Raw genomic sequence first — 17939 nt, forward strand, 5'->3', positions numbered from 1 at the left:
ATTTCTTATTTACGTTTTGAATTTACTAAAGTTATTAAAGTTTTAAATCCCTAACTTTATAAACTTAGTTTTTCTTAATGTCCAACACCTCCTTACAGTCTCCTGGTGAGTGTCACCATGGAATGGTAGGTTCCGCTTAGGGAATGACTGTTGTAGAATTGTCAGTGAATATAATCTTATACAAGAATACAGGGAAATTGAGTGGCAAATACTCTTAAAGAAAACAAAAAGCACTTGAGTTGCAACTCAAAAAAATATCTACATCTCCATAAAATTACAAAGATCTGGAGATGAAATGTAAAAACAGAAAATATTTATTAAAGGACAAGAATGTACTTCATGAATATCCAAGAATGGAAACTGTGGCATCAGTAAAAAAATATACAAGCCATGAATGTCTTGCATAAGCATAAAATTTAATATCTATCCATTTACAAGGTGTGTAATATACAAAGAAGACACTGTTATAAATTCTGATCACCTCAGGAATTACAAGAAATTAACAAGTTATAAAGAACACATCTGTTGAGCAGTTGTACTAAGAAGCTTGGAAACCAATAGGTGGCTATGTGACAAATGATTAAGCATTAAATAAATTAAGAGTTATTGTATTATAATCTGAAAAAGAGCAAATAATGTCCATTTTTATACAATTTTTAATAAAAAGTATGAATAAACTAAAACATCTGAACATCCTAGGTCTTAGGTTAAATATCTTACGTCTCTTAATTTTTTATAACTGGTTAACAAAACATAAATTTATTAGTTTCTATAATTTTAAAAAAAAGACAAAACTTCTGCTTCTTAAAAAGATATTATCACCCTTTAGTTTAAACTAAGTAATTAAGAACTGGGATAAACGTTTTTTAGTTTAGTTCTTACTGGAGGTAAACAGCTAACAAAAAAAAAAAAAAAAAAAAAACACAAGCCTAAAACAGAAGATTGTAAGTAATAAAATCCAAGTAGCTCTGCTAATGTACTACTTTAACTTTTATATGTTAAATCCATTACTTAAATGAATTTAATTTTTATTTAACTACTATGTTTTAAAAAACAGCAATCTTCATCAGTAGTTGCACTAATATTAGTAGAAGAGATATCATATCCCTATACATTATATTACAATGATTACAGAAATAGTTAAGTATCTACTGTAATTGTTTAAGGCAGATATTAAATAATTTTTACTTTCTCAGCTTGGCTCTGAATAAGGTGAAAAATTGTGTTCTATAAATGAACAGAATGTGTTCTACAAATGAATTTAGAATAACTACAGTGAACGTTTCAGAGAGTAGCATCACAGAAAAATTGAATAGAGTAAAGTAAAATAGGTTGAAAATGAACATGACAAAAACCATGTTTTAATAAGTTGTTTGCAAAAGATAATGATAGTTATTTCTGGATGCAGTTTTTCATATAGTTAGAACTTATTGTGATCATATAAATTTGTTGCCATTTAATAAAGAAAAACTTTTCCACCCATTATTTAAAATAATGTAACACAGGAAAAGTATAAATACATACTTCAGTTTAAAATACCGTATTTATTCGAGTATCCCCCGTCCCCGAATAAGCCCCGCACCTCGATCTTCCGGATCGAAAATCTAAAAAAAAAATCGAGTACATACCGGTATTTTAAAGTGCAACAGATATAACAAAAAAATACGAAAATATTCAGAAAGTAAAGCATTTAATTCGTTCATTTAAATTACAATATTAATATTACATTAATACCGTAAGTATTAATTAATAATTACCGTAAATACTAGTTTAGTTCAGAATCAGCAGGCCAGAAAACGAAAAGAAAGTATCATGTTGATAAGGATCATTTCAATACACTTTTTAATATGGGATTTTATTTTTAATTAATCACTGTAACTGTCAATGCCTGTAGAAGAGTCACTGGTAGTCTCCACGTCGGTCTGCCAAAGGTGATCGTCTTCACTACCATCAAGTTCATTAGATATTCCGCATTTTTTAAAACGTTTCCTTACAAATTCCGTGTTAATACCTTCCCAAGCATCTTTTATCCAAACACAAATCTGATTAAAAGCTGGGCATTTGATTCTTCCTGTAGGCGTGATAAAGAAATTTTCATCAGCCATCCATTTACTGTACAGTTGTTTTAATGCAGATTTGAACGGTTTGTTGAGTTGTGGACATCGCTGTGAACAGACGTGTTGTGTACCGCTCCGCGCTTTTTAGTGTTTTAGATTGGTTTTTTGGTTTATATTTCGGATACGGCATTTAGGAAATAAAGTGATAAGGATAACGGACAAGTATAGTAAGTTTTTTTGAATTCGGTCACGGACTAAAAAAGTTATTAGAGTTTTTTCAGCTTTATTAGTGAGCTGTGGATATTGTGTTTTTTACCTTCTAAAACTGCAGATTTATAACAGGTGAATGCGTTTTTACGTTTCTAGTGCATCGTAGTTTTATTGGACGTTACTTTAAGTACGATCAAGTGAGTTAAAACTACTTTTTTAATAAGTTATATAGTGAATTTGAGGTTAGAATTATTCAATTCTTAGCGAAAGTTAATACACAGGCTCATACAGGCGTGTTTATTGTAGTAAACAAGGACTTGTAATTATTCTCTCGTATTACCGTCGTACGAGTAGAGATTTTTTCTAAGTCCTCCTGCTGTTTTATTAGGGAATTACATTTCTACTAATATCTCGAGAACTACCCACTCGATTTCCTTCCTACCTGGACATATCGTCCCAAAACCTTCCCTAACCCCCTACCCCCACAACCCCCACCCAAATTTTTTGACCCCATTTTCGGCCACATACATTTTTCTTACCCCCCTCAACCCCCCACAAATTTTTTTTTGGGGCCCCTCCCCCGAGTGGGTATTCGTAGAACTTGGGACGGCCCCCTGAGTACAGTACTATATCATGTGAAGACGTGGTTCACTCCCTATGGATGGGACATCCGCCTAAAGTAGCAGCAGTATGACAAAATCGGCGACGGTCAAGAAAACCGATCTAAAAGGGAAGAAGAGGCTCCGTCAAGGATCTTCCAAGGAGGAAGAAGAGGCGCCCGATACAGTGAGCAGTCTTGCATACCAATTGGGTCTGATACTGATATCGTTGAAACAGCATTTAGGCCCAGGTTTGAATAAGTACATTGCGACCCATGAACAGGATCTAAGGCGAGTACACGAGGGACTGAATGCGCTTTCCGAGCTGTCCTCTCCAGACACAAAGACTTCCCAAGCTACCCAAACGGACCCTATGGCGGGTGACGATTACATGGAGTATATTTTGACCAGCGATTTGAGTGATGAAGAACTCATTGATCTCCTCCCTAAAAGGTGGCCTAACTCACTTAGGGGCAAGCTAAAGTTGGTTACTGACCTTCCACCTGAAGTCAAAGACACTTGTACTCTTAGAGATTTGAGGAGAATAGGTGAGCAGGATATGGGTAACAAACTCGCAGCAGGTGACATCGTAAAAGACGAAATAACTCTAATAGGAGACCAAACCGTTGAAGAAAAGAAGAAGAAATTTAAGATACATTATGACTCGGGAGCCCCGGAAAAGGAAACCCTTTCTTGTTTATTGAAGGCTTTCAAAAAGATAGCTATACAGTCACCAAATTCAACGTACATACTGCCTTCGGGCAGTATGGGAAATTTTGCCAAGAAGATCATATCCTATATCTTCAGAGCAAGGGAAACACCCGTATATGTGTTAACTCTCCAAGGGGATGGTGGGACCAGTCACATCGGTAATAATCAAATCCCGATAAAGAAGGCTACTCCACCGGCGGAGCAAAGCCGAACAGTCATTGTTAAGGCAGAAGGAAAAACGTACGCGGAGCTCCTCCGGTCCATGAAGGATGCTGTCACCAGCGACGAGGCAAATAACGTCATCTCATTGCGAAAGGGCCGTAACGAGGAGCTCCACGTTAGGATACAGGGTGCAGAGAAAGCGGAACAATTTACATCTATCCTGAGGGACAAGGCTGCCGACCTTAACGTTGATATAAAAAGCAGAGCTGGAAGGAGAACTGTTGTGCACATCCGAGATGTCGAGCATGACACAACAGAGCAAGAGGTTATGGCCGCCATTATAAATCGCGGGGGTTCTAGCGAGGAAGTCAAGATAACATCCATGAGGAAAGGTTTTGGCGAGACACAAAATATTACGGTCATGACCTCTTACAGAGCGGCATGCAAACTGGTCGAGGAAAGAATAAGAATCGGATGGATTAGTTGCCGGGCGTACATCCGGGAAGATGAAGACAGGTGCTACCGTTGTTGGGGCACGGGCCATAGAAGGCACGAATGTAAGGGCCCAGATAGGCTCGATTTGTGCTTCAACTGCGGTAGCAGAGGTCACAAGATAGCGGATTGTCTTGAACCTAAGCAATGCCTCGATTGTAAGAGCGGTGAACACAGGACTGGAGCATGGCAATGTAAGAAAAAATTGCATGATTAGGACTATGTTAGCGAATGCCAATAGGAGTATTCTCGCTCACGACTTAATTAGTCGTGTTGTTGCAGACAAGAACGTAGACCTCCTTGTGGTCACCGAACCCAATAAATATGAAGCTGCCAAACTTGGATGGACTGTTGATATGTCGGGAGATGTTGCCATTATGGACGTAAGTCATAGTATACAATGGAATTTCAAGTTTAGAGGTAGTGGCGTGGTGTCTGTTGAGACCGAAACAACTCTATTCGTGGGTGTGTACATTTCGCCCAACATTGTGATCGCGGACTTTACTAACTTCATCGACACTTTACAAGGTGTGATTACCAATTCAACCAAGAGGATCGTAATGTTGGGTGATTTTAACAGCAAAATGGTGGCGGCTGGCAGTCGTCACACCAACAGGAGGGGACAGATCCTTGCCGATCTCCTGGAAACTGCCGGCTGCATCTGCATTAATGACGACACGCCCACGTACGTAGCGAGAGGTCATCGGTCGGTGCTTGACCTCATCCTGAGGTCAAGCACCGACCTGGACTGTAGGTGGAGTAGAAATCAGTACCAGTGGATGGTTCTCTCAGAAGATATAGCGAGCGATCACCGCGCCTCTATCTTGGATCTGAAAGACGTAGATTTTAGGCGTGAAGTGCACTCCCCCCCACCGAGATTCTCATCAGTACAAATAGAGCAAATCGTCAGCAGGACTGCAAGTAGACTGTCTGATAGACATCAACAATCACCTGAGGCTTTATCTAATATAATAAAGCAGGAAATGGACAGAATGGCAGCTAACAATACAAGGAGGCGCTCTGTATATTGGTGGACTGCTGAAATTGAAGCAATGAGACAAGAGCTCCAGTCCCTTAGGAGAAGGAAACAACGTATTCTTAGAAATAACAGAGAAGGGTACCAGGAAATAGCCAATAGATACCTCGAGGCAAGAAGAACGCTCAATAAGGCTATTAAGAGACGTAAAAAGGATTGCTGGATCAGGTTCTGCGAATAGCTTGACAGCAATCCCTGGAGCCACGCATATCGTATTGTGACCAAAAAGTTCGGGAGACGTATGCCTATCCTCAATAAGACCAGTGTTGCAAGGGAGGTAGCCAGGTTGTTCCCGCATACAGTGCCTGATATCGTGAGATCCACACCTTGCAACAATAGAAGATTCACTATGGAAGAGCTACAACTTGCGGCGATTAGTTTGGTAACCAAAAAGAGCCCTGGCCCGGATAAGATTCACGCGGCAGTGATCAAGGAGCTGGTTCAGAAGGCTCCCTGGGAGATGCTCGAGATTGCCAGTCACGGCATGGAGAACGGAGACTTCCCCGACTGCTGGAAGAAGGCCAGAGTGGTATTCCTACCTAAAGGCACCTCTTCGGAGGAAGATTTAACCTATAGACCCCTGAGCCTCCTTAACATGATGGGGAAGCTAGTAGAAAAGATGCTGGCTGGTCGCATCATCAAAGAACTAGGAGCCGGAATCAGTCCTAACCAGTACGGGTTTATGCGGGAGCGATCCACCGTGCAGGCAATCTGCCGAATTTCGGGATGGGCCGACGAGGTGAAGAGAGGCACTTGGCAAACCAGGAGAATTCCACTGATGCTGTCACTAGACATAAAATACGCGTTCGGGGCTATTGGTTGGGGTCACATTAATGACGCTAGGGGCCTCAGCCCGTACCTGCGTAGGCAAATTGAATGTTACTTGTCCAACAGAAGATGTCTGGTAGAAGCACAGGAAGAAACATTACATTTTCAAATGCACGGTGGAGTTCCGCAGGGCTCTGTTCTGGGGCCGTTGTTGTGGCTGGTGATTATAGATGAACTCCTTCAGAAGGAGTTTCCTGTCGGCGTCCAGGTCCTGGCTTATGCAGATGATCTTGCAGTCCTCGTAGAGGGAAGGACGGTCTTGGAGGTGCGGGAGAGGGTGTATGCGGCCATCGACACTATACAGGAGTGGTTGAGGTCCAGGGGTCTTTAACTGTTTACGGAAAAATGTCGGTGTATTGCCTTTACGGGTAGAAGACTGCTAGAACCGTTCAATATTTCCATCAACGGTCATGCTATAGAAGAAGCGAATAACATCAAGTACTTAGGAGTTATCCTCCAGAAAAACGGTAGATACACCGAGCACATAGTCAATGTATGCAACAAGGCAGAAAGGATGATGAAAAGTCTAAACATTATTATGTCATCGCAGAATGCCCCTCGGGCCTCAAAGCGCCGTTTACTGGCGACCACCGTCGTGTCTTCGCTTATGTATGCCGTTCCGGCCTGGTGGCGCTCTATCGACATCAGGCGCAACAAAGAGAGACTGGCGAGGACGCACAGGTGTGTGCTCCTAGGTGTTGTGTCCGCATACAGGACAGTGTCCTATGCCGCCCTGTGCGTGTTATCGGGTACAACTCCTATTGACCTAATCGCAAAAAAGAGGGTGGAGAGGGCACAAGGCAAGCCAGAACAAGAGGTCAGGGATGCTGTTTATAATATCTGGCAGGAAAGATGGTCGCAGGAAGCTGTGGGTCGATGGACGAGAACCCTCATCCCCAACATCAAGCCATGGTTGTCGAGAAGATTTGGTGAGGTTGATCATCATCTATCGCAGTTTTTTACAGGGCATGGTTCCTTCAATAACTAACTGCACAAAATAGGCAAGAGAGAAGAGGCAATTTGCAACTACTGCAACGAGATAGATGATGCTGAGCATACCTTTTTTGAGTGCAATAAGTGTGGCGTCTCGGCCTTTCACCCGGAGGTCCTGGGTTCGAATCCCGGTCAGGCATGGCATTTTTCACACACGCTATAAAAACATTCATCTCATCCTCTGCGGAATGAATTGCTTGAGTGCGGACCCGGAGGTAAAACAAACCAAAAAAAGGTGGGACACACTTAGACATAGTAAGGCACTCACAGGTATAACTCCAGAGACAACAATAGAATACATGCTAAGAAGCGAGTCAAACTGGAATAATTTTGCTAGTTTTGTTAGACAAGTTGTTCTACAGAAATACTTCGATGAGAGATGACAAGGTGTTGGCTAGAATAGGAATGGGTGAGGCCTTGCTGGTGAGGTCCAGCATGCTGCGGTGTGTTGGCACTGATGAGCCACCAAGGACTCCACGGCTAACAGTCAGGTAACAGCACACTGAATACTGAAGGGACCCGGCGCCGCGTCGCGGCGAACTGGGTCTGGCGTGGTGTCCAAAAGGGCAATATTAATAAAGAACTCCCAAAAGAGCTAACCGGTAAGCCGACCTGCCATGCCGGTATATAGCCGGTAGGTGGGGAGGCCTATTTGAGGGGGGGCCGTTCCGGCCCAGGGGAGCTGAGAGAAAAAAAAAAAGATTTGAACGGTATATTAATGCAGACAGTTTATTAATGCAGTGGTTGCAATAGAGATGTCAATCCGCCTGAAATTATTACTTGGTCTGTCATATTCTTTTTTTAAATGTCTCTCACTTTATCAGTCGTATGCCTCCGATAACTATCCATTACTAGCATACCGGTATTTTTTTTTATTAAGTAAATCTCCTGATCGCTTTTGCCATACACACCCGATCCAATCTAAAATTATGTTTTCGTCTATCCAACCTGATTCTTGTGCTCTGATAATAACTCCGTTTACCTGTACGGTAGGAAGAGTTTTTCTTTTAAAAACAACGTACGGAGATAATTTTGATCCATTATAAGTAATGCAAAGCATAACACTACACCTTTGTTTTTCATCACCACCAGTGCAAATCGTAACATTTTTTTCATCTTTTTTTGTTTACGGATTTGTCAAATGGCATTTCAAAATATTCGGGAGTTTGATCAGGGTTTCCTATTTGAGATGGCAAATAGCCTTTATCTTTTCTAAGATTTATTATGTATTTGTGAAAATGTAATATTTTTTTGTTCATAAGCGTCTGGAAGTCGTTGAGAAATGGTCGTCTTTGGTCTTATTGACAAATCATTTCGTGCAAAAAATCGTGTTATCCATCCACGGCTTGCTTTAAAATCAACTTTATTCAACGATTTAGTGATTTCACGAGCATATGATTGACACATTTCTGTCATGACAGCATAACCGCATTTCCTTTTTTCCATAATTGTCATACAGTTTTTTTTCTATGTCTGTGTATTTTGGTTTTATTAATCCCTTTTATTACCAGTGCCTTTCACCAGAAGTTGTTTCTTCTTACGCCAGTCTCGAATGCAGCTTTCATCTACGTCAATTTCCTGCCGCCCGATTTCCAATTTTTTCAGCCTCTTCTATAACGCGCAGTTTTTAATTTACTGTAAAAGATCGTAAACGCTGTCCTTTTGTACTCATTTTTATGCCGTAATTAAAATAAATCACCGTATTAAACTTTACAAGATAAACTAAACAGATAAAATGTACATAACCGTTCACATATACAAACAGTACAATGACTATGGCGAACAGACAAGACGACGATGGGTAATTGATACTGTACCTGTAACTGTAGTGTCATTAGAACCGGATGCAGGCTATACAGAATGAATCAGTTTTATAAAAATACCGTAACTTCGTTCCTATTGAAAATATGAATAGGATGTTAATAATTAAGGATGTATTCTGTATAAGCGGCATCTGGTGTTGATAAACGAAAGCCTATATTAATGTCATTGAATTTAAGTACTATTAAGAAAACTTTACATAAATTATCCTGGCTAAAGGCTATGTTTCAAGAAAGCCCCGCATCCTTATTTTTTCTCTCCAATTCCAAGAAAAAAAAGTGCGGGATACTCGAATAAATACGGTATACCTTAAAATAAATTTTTAAATACAATGATTTAATGAATAAAAAAAATATTATCAAAATATTTTTTAGTTTTTTATAGTTTTAAGATCACTCAAGTTATAAAAAGCGATTAAAGTTAAAAAAAGCTATTCTGAATTTCTTTTTACACAAATATATGTATATATCTCTATATATTTCATTTCAAACATCAGGAATAGTTTGAGGTTGATCATGAAATTTGGTGCACGGTGCATAGCGTGTACTTCAGGAGACAATGATTTTACTAGTTTAAAGAAAAAATTATGTAGATGGAAAGACATCAATATGGAAATGCTGTATCTCAACAGTATTATTATATTATACACAGAATTATATTATAAGTAGAGTTATACTTAATGAAAATTGTACTAGTATAAGTGTTTAGCTTACCATAAAAAATTAACACTAACAAACTTTTTAAAATATAATTTTTCTAAAACTTCTGAGCTTCAAAAATATTTACATTTTTATCTATTAACTTTAAAAAAATCTTATTATTTTATATTTTTTATTAAATAATATTAAAAAGTTCTTAAATTTATTGATGTGAATGAAATAAACATTAAATTTATTCCAAAAATTTTATTTTTATTCAAAATACTGTAAATGTGAAAGTTTTTAACATTTTTATACCTTAAGATTAAGTATATTTGCACATTAACTTAGTATGAATTTTTATCACTTTATCTGGAAATCAATATAGAAATTTTTAATTCATTCTTTATTAAAAAGAAATGGTAAAGATTAAAAAATTATAAACTTTTATCTCTGGGAAGGGCTTAAATTTTAAAATCAATATAAATAGTCTTATAAACTAATTGGTGTAGAGGTTAGCATGCAGAGCTTTATAACAGGTAATCTCAGTTTGATTCCTGGCAAGGATCAATTATACTGATTACTTTCCTCATGAAAATAAAAGAGTGGGTTGCACAAGATCATAATAAATAAACATAAATATCAAACGACTATAGAAAAAAGCATCTTTGTAAGTTAAATAATTTCACCTGCAGCTTTACAAAATCATTTTTGTTTCAAGTAATCTTAGTAGTTACTAATAAAATACTACAAGTTGAAAGTGGTTTTTTTATGAGTCTAATCAGTAATAGTTGATACGATAAGAACCAATTATCATGTTTTAATCTTATCAGCTAATTTTTTCCATTATACTACAAATTTTAAGTTAAAGTATATATTTAACGGAATGTCTGAATTAAAAAAAAATATATATATTTATTTTATGTTATAATAGTTCATAAGCTTATGAACAATTTCTCATGTTGATTTTCCTTCTGCTTTCTCCAATTTGTATTTTTTTAAAAGGTTGTTTGTTCCAAATAAAAATATAAACATACAACTTTAAAAAAAGAATAGTAATTAAAAAAAAAAATTAATTATAGCAAAAATCTCAAACATTTTGGGAAATGAACTTAAAGAAACAAAATTAAAAACTAGTAACTTAGCTGTACCAGTTTCATATATATTATGGATGTTCTAATTCAATGGCACTTTTCTATTGTGTGGAAGATTTTAAGAAAAACAACATAGTTTCTATTTTTTTTCCCGCAGTATGATATATTTTGTACTTGAGACAACGGATTATAGACCATTCACAAAGATCTGCAAGTACCAGCTATGCAGATCTTTGTAGGATTACAGACATTTTTTTAAGATTACTAAACAATTGTGCAATGGGCAAATGCCCATTGTACAATTGCACAATGATCTAGATTTTTTTTATTGGTTGATTCAATTTTATTACCTCTAGTCCTGTATCCCATGAACATGTAGCTGGGTAAAGTTTGTCTATGGACTTATGGTCTCTAAGTAAACAAGTAGAGAGTATATGAAGTACACTGTGGTGAAATTGCTCTACACCACTAACCCATGTCAAGTTTTCATATCAAACAATTTTCTAAAGTAAATTGGAAATAAAATTTTCCTGCAACCATTTTGAATTTTCATTTGTTTTACAATGGTAATCAAACTTTATTTAACTTTGAATTTCACATTGTGAAAGAGGCTGGAGTGAAATAGCAACTTTTACAAGGTCTACTGTTACTTTGTCTTTTTAAATAAACAACTTCTTTCCCTATCTCATAAAATTTTGTTGTATGTGTGCTCTGTATATAATTTGCAAAACTATTGCCTTTTTAAAACTCAATATATTACCTAACAATTTAAATGTGTCTACCATGTTTATGAAAGTTGTGTAATGTTTCAATATTAACCACTTAGTTTATAAGTTACAAGAGGTTTTGTGACCTTCTTGAGACTTTTGTCCAAAGGAATCAGGACTCATGTGATTAAGAAAATATGTTCTAACATTATTGGTTTCATAGGCAGGATTAGTTAAAACTCAACAATACATGATCTGAGCATAAAACAAGGGTACTGACAGCTTAATCTAAATGGTATGGTTAAACTTCAGTCTGTGATCTTTTACGTTGAAAGTCAATTAACTTTTGTGTTCTCCCAACACATAAAAGTAGAATTCAACATGTAAAATATGATTTATTGCATTTCATATCTATGGGATTTTTATCAGTGTTATGAGGATGAGTTTTGGAAATTTTATTTATCTTTTAAACTGAAAAATATTTCAGTGTATATAAATGGATTTTTCTAAACTCTTTGAGAAGGTCTTACAGTTTTTTAGTTACTTTAAATTTTCTACTTCAGTTCTGAAGATAATAAAAAAAAAATCAACTGTGACACTCATTAAACTTATTACATATTACTCATTCATTGTTTAGTTCTATCAAAATATTAAACAATTTTTATAGGGTATTACATCAGAAGATAAATAATAAATGTGGGTAAGCAGATAATTAAAATAAAATATTTAATATATTTTAAATAATAAACAAACATCTTGGCTACAAGACAGTGATTATTTTAAGTACATTGGTAACATTATTATTAAAAACATAACATGGGACTGTTCTTAAATAAATTAATATTACAGTAAAATTACACGAGTCTCTAGCGGTTTTCTATTACAGAGAATAATTTCTGTGCCAAGGAGATTGTATCATAAATAGTAATATAATTCTAGGTTATATTAAATAAAATAAAGGACAAAATATTATCATAACAGCAAAATATATATTGTTACTGTAAAACAGATTGTAATTTATCACAATTATTGGAAATGCTAAATGGCAGACTATGCGAACAGAATGACAAATCAATAGAGAATTATAAAGTCAAGTTGAAATTTACAGTACTTTATAAACACATAAATAAAATGCCCTTGAAAGAGGATTAATTAAAATTTTTATTAGCTATAACATTTAAGAATTTTAAAGAGTTTTTTAATTTTTTCCCTGCCTTCGTATAATTATTGTAGCTTCATTCCTGATAGTTGAAAATAAAATGCTTGATATATCTGGGATTACTTCAATTTTTTACTTACTTATATTTAATCAATATAAATTAGATAGGCTATTTATAGATCTGGTTAATTCAAAAAGGACTTTACAACTTTAAAAACATATAAAACTTATTAAGATAACATTTTGGTTGTGATCTCATTTCATAGAAAAACACATCAAGTCTGTCACTCAACATTCACTGTTTCATATGGCTTCCATTTGTAATGCAACATTTGCATATAGATCCACTTTCATTCATTCTGGTCAATTTCATTCATCTTTTTCATCATCATCTGACTGAGGAAATAGAACATTTTTAAGCATGTCCAGATAAACAATACCATTTACGGTTGCATCCTAGAAGAAGAACAGGCCGAACAGTCTTTATTTGCTTAAGAAACATAAACATTGATCTCAGGGCTGTTATGAATGTGCTGTAAAGTTTCATGAGGGTTTATGCTAACCCATATTTGGCAGTTATAAGTGTTTGCCTTGTCACTGATTTGAATTGTTGATTCATCACTAAAAATTAGTATCTAAAAATGTATCCTTATCAACAACAGTTCTATCCATTACTTCCACACAAAATTGCAGTTGAGCAACTTTGTCATCATCTGTAATGTGTTGAACCATGGTTAGTTTGTATGGCCTTAAGTACATTCATTTACTAATATGTGCCAAACCATAGTTTTTGGAATACCAGTCTCACATGATGCAAGTAGAGTTGATTTCTTCAGACTATGTGCAAAGCTTTCAACAGATAAACCTGTCTCAACAAAGGTTTGATGCCTCGAGTAAACTATATTCCTACTAGGACGCTCTCTACTGTACTCTCAATGAAAATTACGTTGAACTGGAGTTGCACTGTAAATTGTGAAACCAAAACATACAGTGAGCATATTCCACACCAGTAAATGTATCTGTTTTTAACAATACTGATGACAACACTGCTGGCTGAGTTCGGTACTAATGAACTACTTGAGTCAAGAGACTTGATGTGTTTTGCTGTGAAATGAGACCTCAAATGAATCTGCAAGTTATCTAAATAAATTTTTATATGCTTTAAAAGTTGTAAAGTCCTTTTTGAACCATTCAGTATAGTTGCAACTACCTCCAGTATAGGCAACTTTAAATCTAATAAAAAAAAATATTATTACTCAAGATATCAGAAAAAACAATAATTGATCTATACATTTAAAAACAATTTCTGATTTGTATTTCTTATAACACATTATAAAATAGCTAATAATATTAACAGTATATTTATTTGTATAGAAGAAATTATTTAAAAATTAGTCACTCTTTTTATACATATCTCCGGTGTACTTCATTTAAAATAATTAAAAAAATAATCACAAAGAAGCCTACAGAAAGAACTTTGCAGCTTGCTTCTTAGTAGAAAATCTATTCAATCTTCAACATGATACTACATCACAGCAGAATGAAGGGTGATCAATCACATTTAGACAGTTTGCAATCAGATGTAGGCACCTTACTACATGGAATTCAAATCCAATGTAATAGTAAACAAAAATTATATTCATAGCTGCACCAGTAAAATAAAAACAAACAACATAGTTATAAATCATTTTTGTGGTTTGTTAATTTTTTTGTAACCTAATTCTACAGCATTAACCATATTTTTCTTCTTAAAATAAAAAAAAAACTCCATTACAATATTTTGCTTTATACAGCCATGATAATTATGTAAAAGGATTATGATTTTTAGATAAATTATTATAGTTAAGTTTCACGTAACTAATATTTTTATCTTTAATAAGTTTGGAGTGCTTCACAATTGATTGTAGGTCTGTTATATATTTTTATCCATTACACTGGACAACAAATTTGTTTTTTTTACAAGAACATTAATAGCTGAATCTTACAGTATTTTTGACTCTGATTTCAAACATATAAGTGTTTTTTATTCTATCAGGCATATTTTTTTTATTATCAGGCATAGTTATTTAATTACCATTTTTTGTTGTAAGAAAAATCATTGTAATGGTAGTATAGCAGTATTATGCATGCTTTTTGTACATGCCTAAAATTTGCTTATTTTGGATTTTTTGGTATAGTTTGCTGCAGGTATATCAATCTTGAGATTCTATCAGTAGTCAGCTAGCATTCTCTGATTCTGTTTTCTGTAGTAATGTTTTTCCATGGTGGATATTTCCTGGTGAAAGGTTTCTCCTTTGTCATCACTCACAGGTCCAGCTTTTACCTTGGTAGGAAAAAATCCAGATGAGAATTTAAGAAGTGGATCTTTAGTAACATATTGCATTAAATTTCTATATAGTACAAGCCCACTTATGTAAATTCTTTGTAGCTATCTTCTTTATAATTTCCAAGGAAGTTGTTTACTAACTTTTTACAAAATTTCTACGCAGCAATCTCACAATCATCCAATTCAATATCATTCATTAGTTTTCTTATTTGCAGGCCAACAAATATATCTTCCATTAAATTAACATCACTTTTAAGAAGAAACTTGTTTGTTTTTTAGAAAGTGAAATTCAGTCCCATCACAATCTATTGCTTTTACAAAATTTTTCATTAAACCCAGCTTAATGTAAAGTGGCTGAAGGTAAACATTTCAGTTTTTACTAGTGGACTCATAATGTTACACCTTTTTCTAGAGTCAATTTTTGTCTTTTTGGCCACTCTTAATGATTAATTATTCTTCCAGTCTCTGCTGTCACATGCATATGAAGCAACATTTAGTATATCTAAGTTATAAACCAAGTAACAATGTTATTACTAACAGGCCTTCACAAATGTTCCTATCTTGAGTCATACCTGACACAAGTTACATATTTTCATATGATTCCTTCATGTGAGCTGCATGAGATAAAGGGAGTGATGGGATATTGTTTCCAACTTGAAGGAGTGCTTTCCAACTACGCTTTGAGGAGTTGATAAAAAGACACTGTTCATTGGGTTGGTGCACGTATTTCAAAGCTTCTAGTAAATATTCCACATCATTATAGTAAATTAGTCCTCATACTGGAAGAAAAAATGTTCAGTTCACACTGCGTATCATGGAAAGCACTTATTTTAATAATGTGTTATAAAAGAATCCATCTTGGAAAAATTTAGATCATGAAAAGATCATTTAATTCTGACTGATAAGTATGGTTCAGTATTTATATTTTCTAAAATATCTTGGTCTCTCCGCTGTTCATAATCTGATAAATCTGTACAACCTTCATAATAAATAGCTTCATCTTTCAAACTCCCATGTTTTTGGTGGTACTGAAATTGGAAACATAAATAAATTATTACATAACTCAAAAATAAACTCAAATAATTATTTTCATTTAGCTACTAATCTGCTCCAATAAATAAAATAATAAATTGTACTTACATTGTTAATGTACATGAATGTACATGCCCAAATGTACATGAATTGTTAATATACATACCCAAAATTTTTGGGCACCGATACCTAATATATAAATATATTTTTGGAACAAAAATATATCAGATTCAGTAAATATTGACCATATAACAAAATCAGTCGTTGACCAGTGTAATTATCAGGCAAACTTAAAAATAAGCAATGAGATTAATGTTCATTTTAATTACCGATTTTGAAATTTATTTAATACATCCTAATTAATAAGATGCTTCATAAAAATTATTTTCTAACAAGAGTTTTTTAATCACAGTGGTATTTAAAAACTCAATAGTTAATAATTTTCATAATATTTTACATTCACACACTGAATTATATATTTTATATTAACCAATTGTTTATTTTTGTTGTTTTTAGGTCGTCCACCTGACTTCTTGGCATTCATTATAACGTTATTAATGATGCTTTTAATGGCAGCAGGTGTTAAGAAATCATTAGTATTTAATAATATTCTAAATGCTGTCAATCTATCTGCTTGGGTGTTTGTTATGACTGCTGGAATGTTCTATGTTAAATCTTCCAATTGGTCTGAACACAAGGGATTTCTGCCTTATGGTTGGTCAGGGGTCTGTATAATATTTCTTCTCTAACAGGATATTCATTTTGATCATTTTAATTGTTCCATTATCTGGTTTAATGTTTGATTACTGTATTAACATGTTCCTTTGAACAAATTATATTTGTTACTAATATCTAAAAATAAAAGGTACAATAGCCAGTAAATCAATTCAGCCTACAAAATGTATTGTAAAAAACATGAAATTGTGAGTAACAATAATTATAAAAATACTATATGAAAGTATAATATTATAATTAGAATTAGTAAATGAAATAAAGAAGTGAAGAGAAAGTAGAAATTGTTTCACTCGTTATTTCATCAATTGGATCAATTTCAATTGTTTCATGGAGGATAAAACCCTGAACTTTGGCCTTATATTTCAGCTGGAACAATATGAATAAGGGTTAATGAAAATATATTTCACATGGATCAAGTAAGAACTAAATAAATTGCTTTTAGGCTTGCCACCAATATTCTGTATCACAACAAAAAAAAATTGAATTTCCAACATAAAAATAATGATAAATTGTAAAGGTAACATTGTAAACAGTATTAAAAACATTTCTGATTATCAATCTTTTGATTTTAAGTGAACAGTACATTTCTTTCTACTAATATTTTAATTACAATATACTGATTAAATTTTATTCATTCCTATAAACATCTTAATATATTTCCTTCATTTTAAGTTTCTTTTTAAGTTTGTCTTTTCTTAAACTTTTTTAAAATTTTTTTCAGTATCTTTAAAAGATAGAAAAGTAGGAAGCTGTGTTACAAATGGTGTCATATCTGCTGTAATCATGTTGTAGATAGATGTTTGAAAGAAATATAAGTATGTGGAGGTTTTTTCTGGGTGGAGGGATTGCCTTTCCTTACTTCTGCCAGTGCTCACTCTAGTGAGTAGCAAGCATAGTTTTATGCTTATTGGAGTTAGCAAAAGCGAAGAATAAAATAGCTAGTGAGCTTAGTAATCTCATCTGTTACATTCTGCTAATAAAAATTTTGTTAAGTGAATCACATTTTTCTGCTGTATACCATAATTTTTATTTCTGAAAGGAAGGTGAAAAAAAGGAATACTAAAGATAAATTTCTGATTGTTGAACTAAGTTTTAATACTAGAGAACCTTTAAATCAAACCGATTTTTTATAATAAAGTCTATCAAGCAATAAAGCTCAGTGGTAACTTTAAATACAAGGACATATGTCTAGAGAGACTACCTAAAACAATGTTGTTTTTAAGTTAAAAGTATGGTAGGCAGCAATGTAAATTCTTTAAAAAATACATATGCTCTAAGGAAAACATTTTATTGTTGAATAATTAATTTCAAATTTTATCTTTTCAGAAATCATCATAAA

General features: G+C 34.2%; 1 protein-coding gene across 1 annotated transcript in view; it reads left to right on the forward strand.

Moving 5' to 3' along the window:
• LOC142319881 (solute carrier family 7 member 14) overlaps nt 1–17939 on the forward strand; it is a 103163-nt gene that overhangs the window by 60760 nt on the left and 24464 nt on the right. The window contains exon 4 of the mRNA XM_075357554.1: nt 16382–16590. Within this exon, the coding sequence (XP_075213669.1) occupies nt 16382–16590 (209 nt within the window). The remainder of the gene's footprint in view (nt 1–16381; nt 16591–17939) is intronic.

The sequence above is a fragment of the Lycorma delicatula genome, chromosome 2, assembly GCF_047948215.1.
Source record: "Lycorma delicatula isolate Av1 chromosome 2, ASM4794821v1, whole genome shotgun sequence".
NCBI classification, from domain to species: Eukaryota; Metazoa; Arthropoda; class Insecta; order Hemiptera; family Fulgoridae; genus Lycorma; species Lycorma delicatula.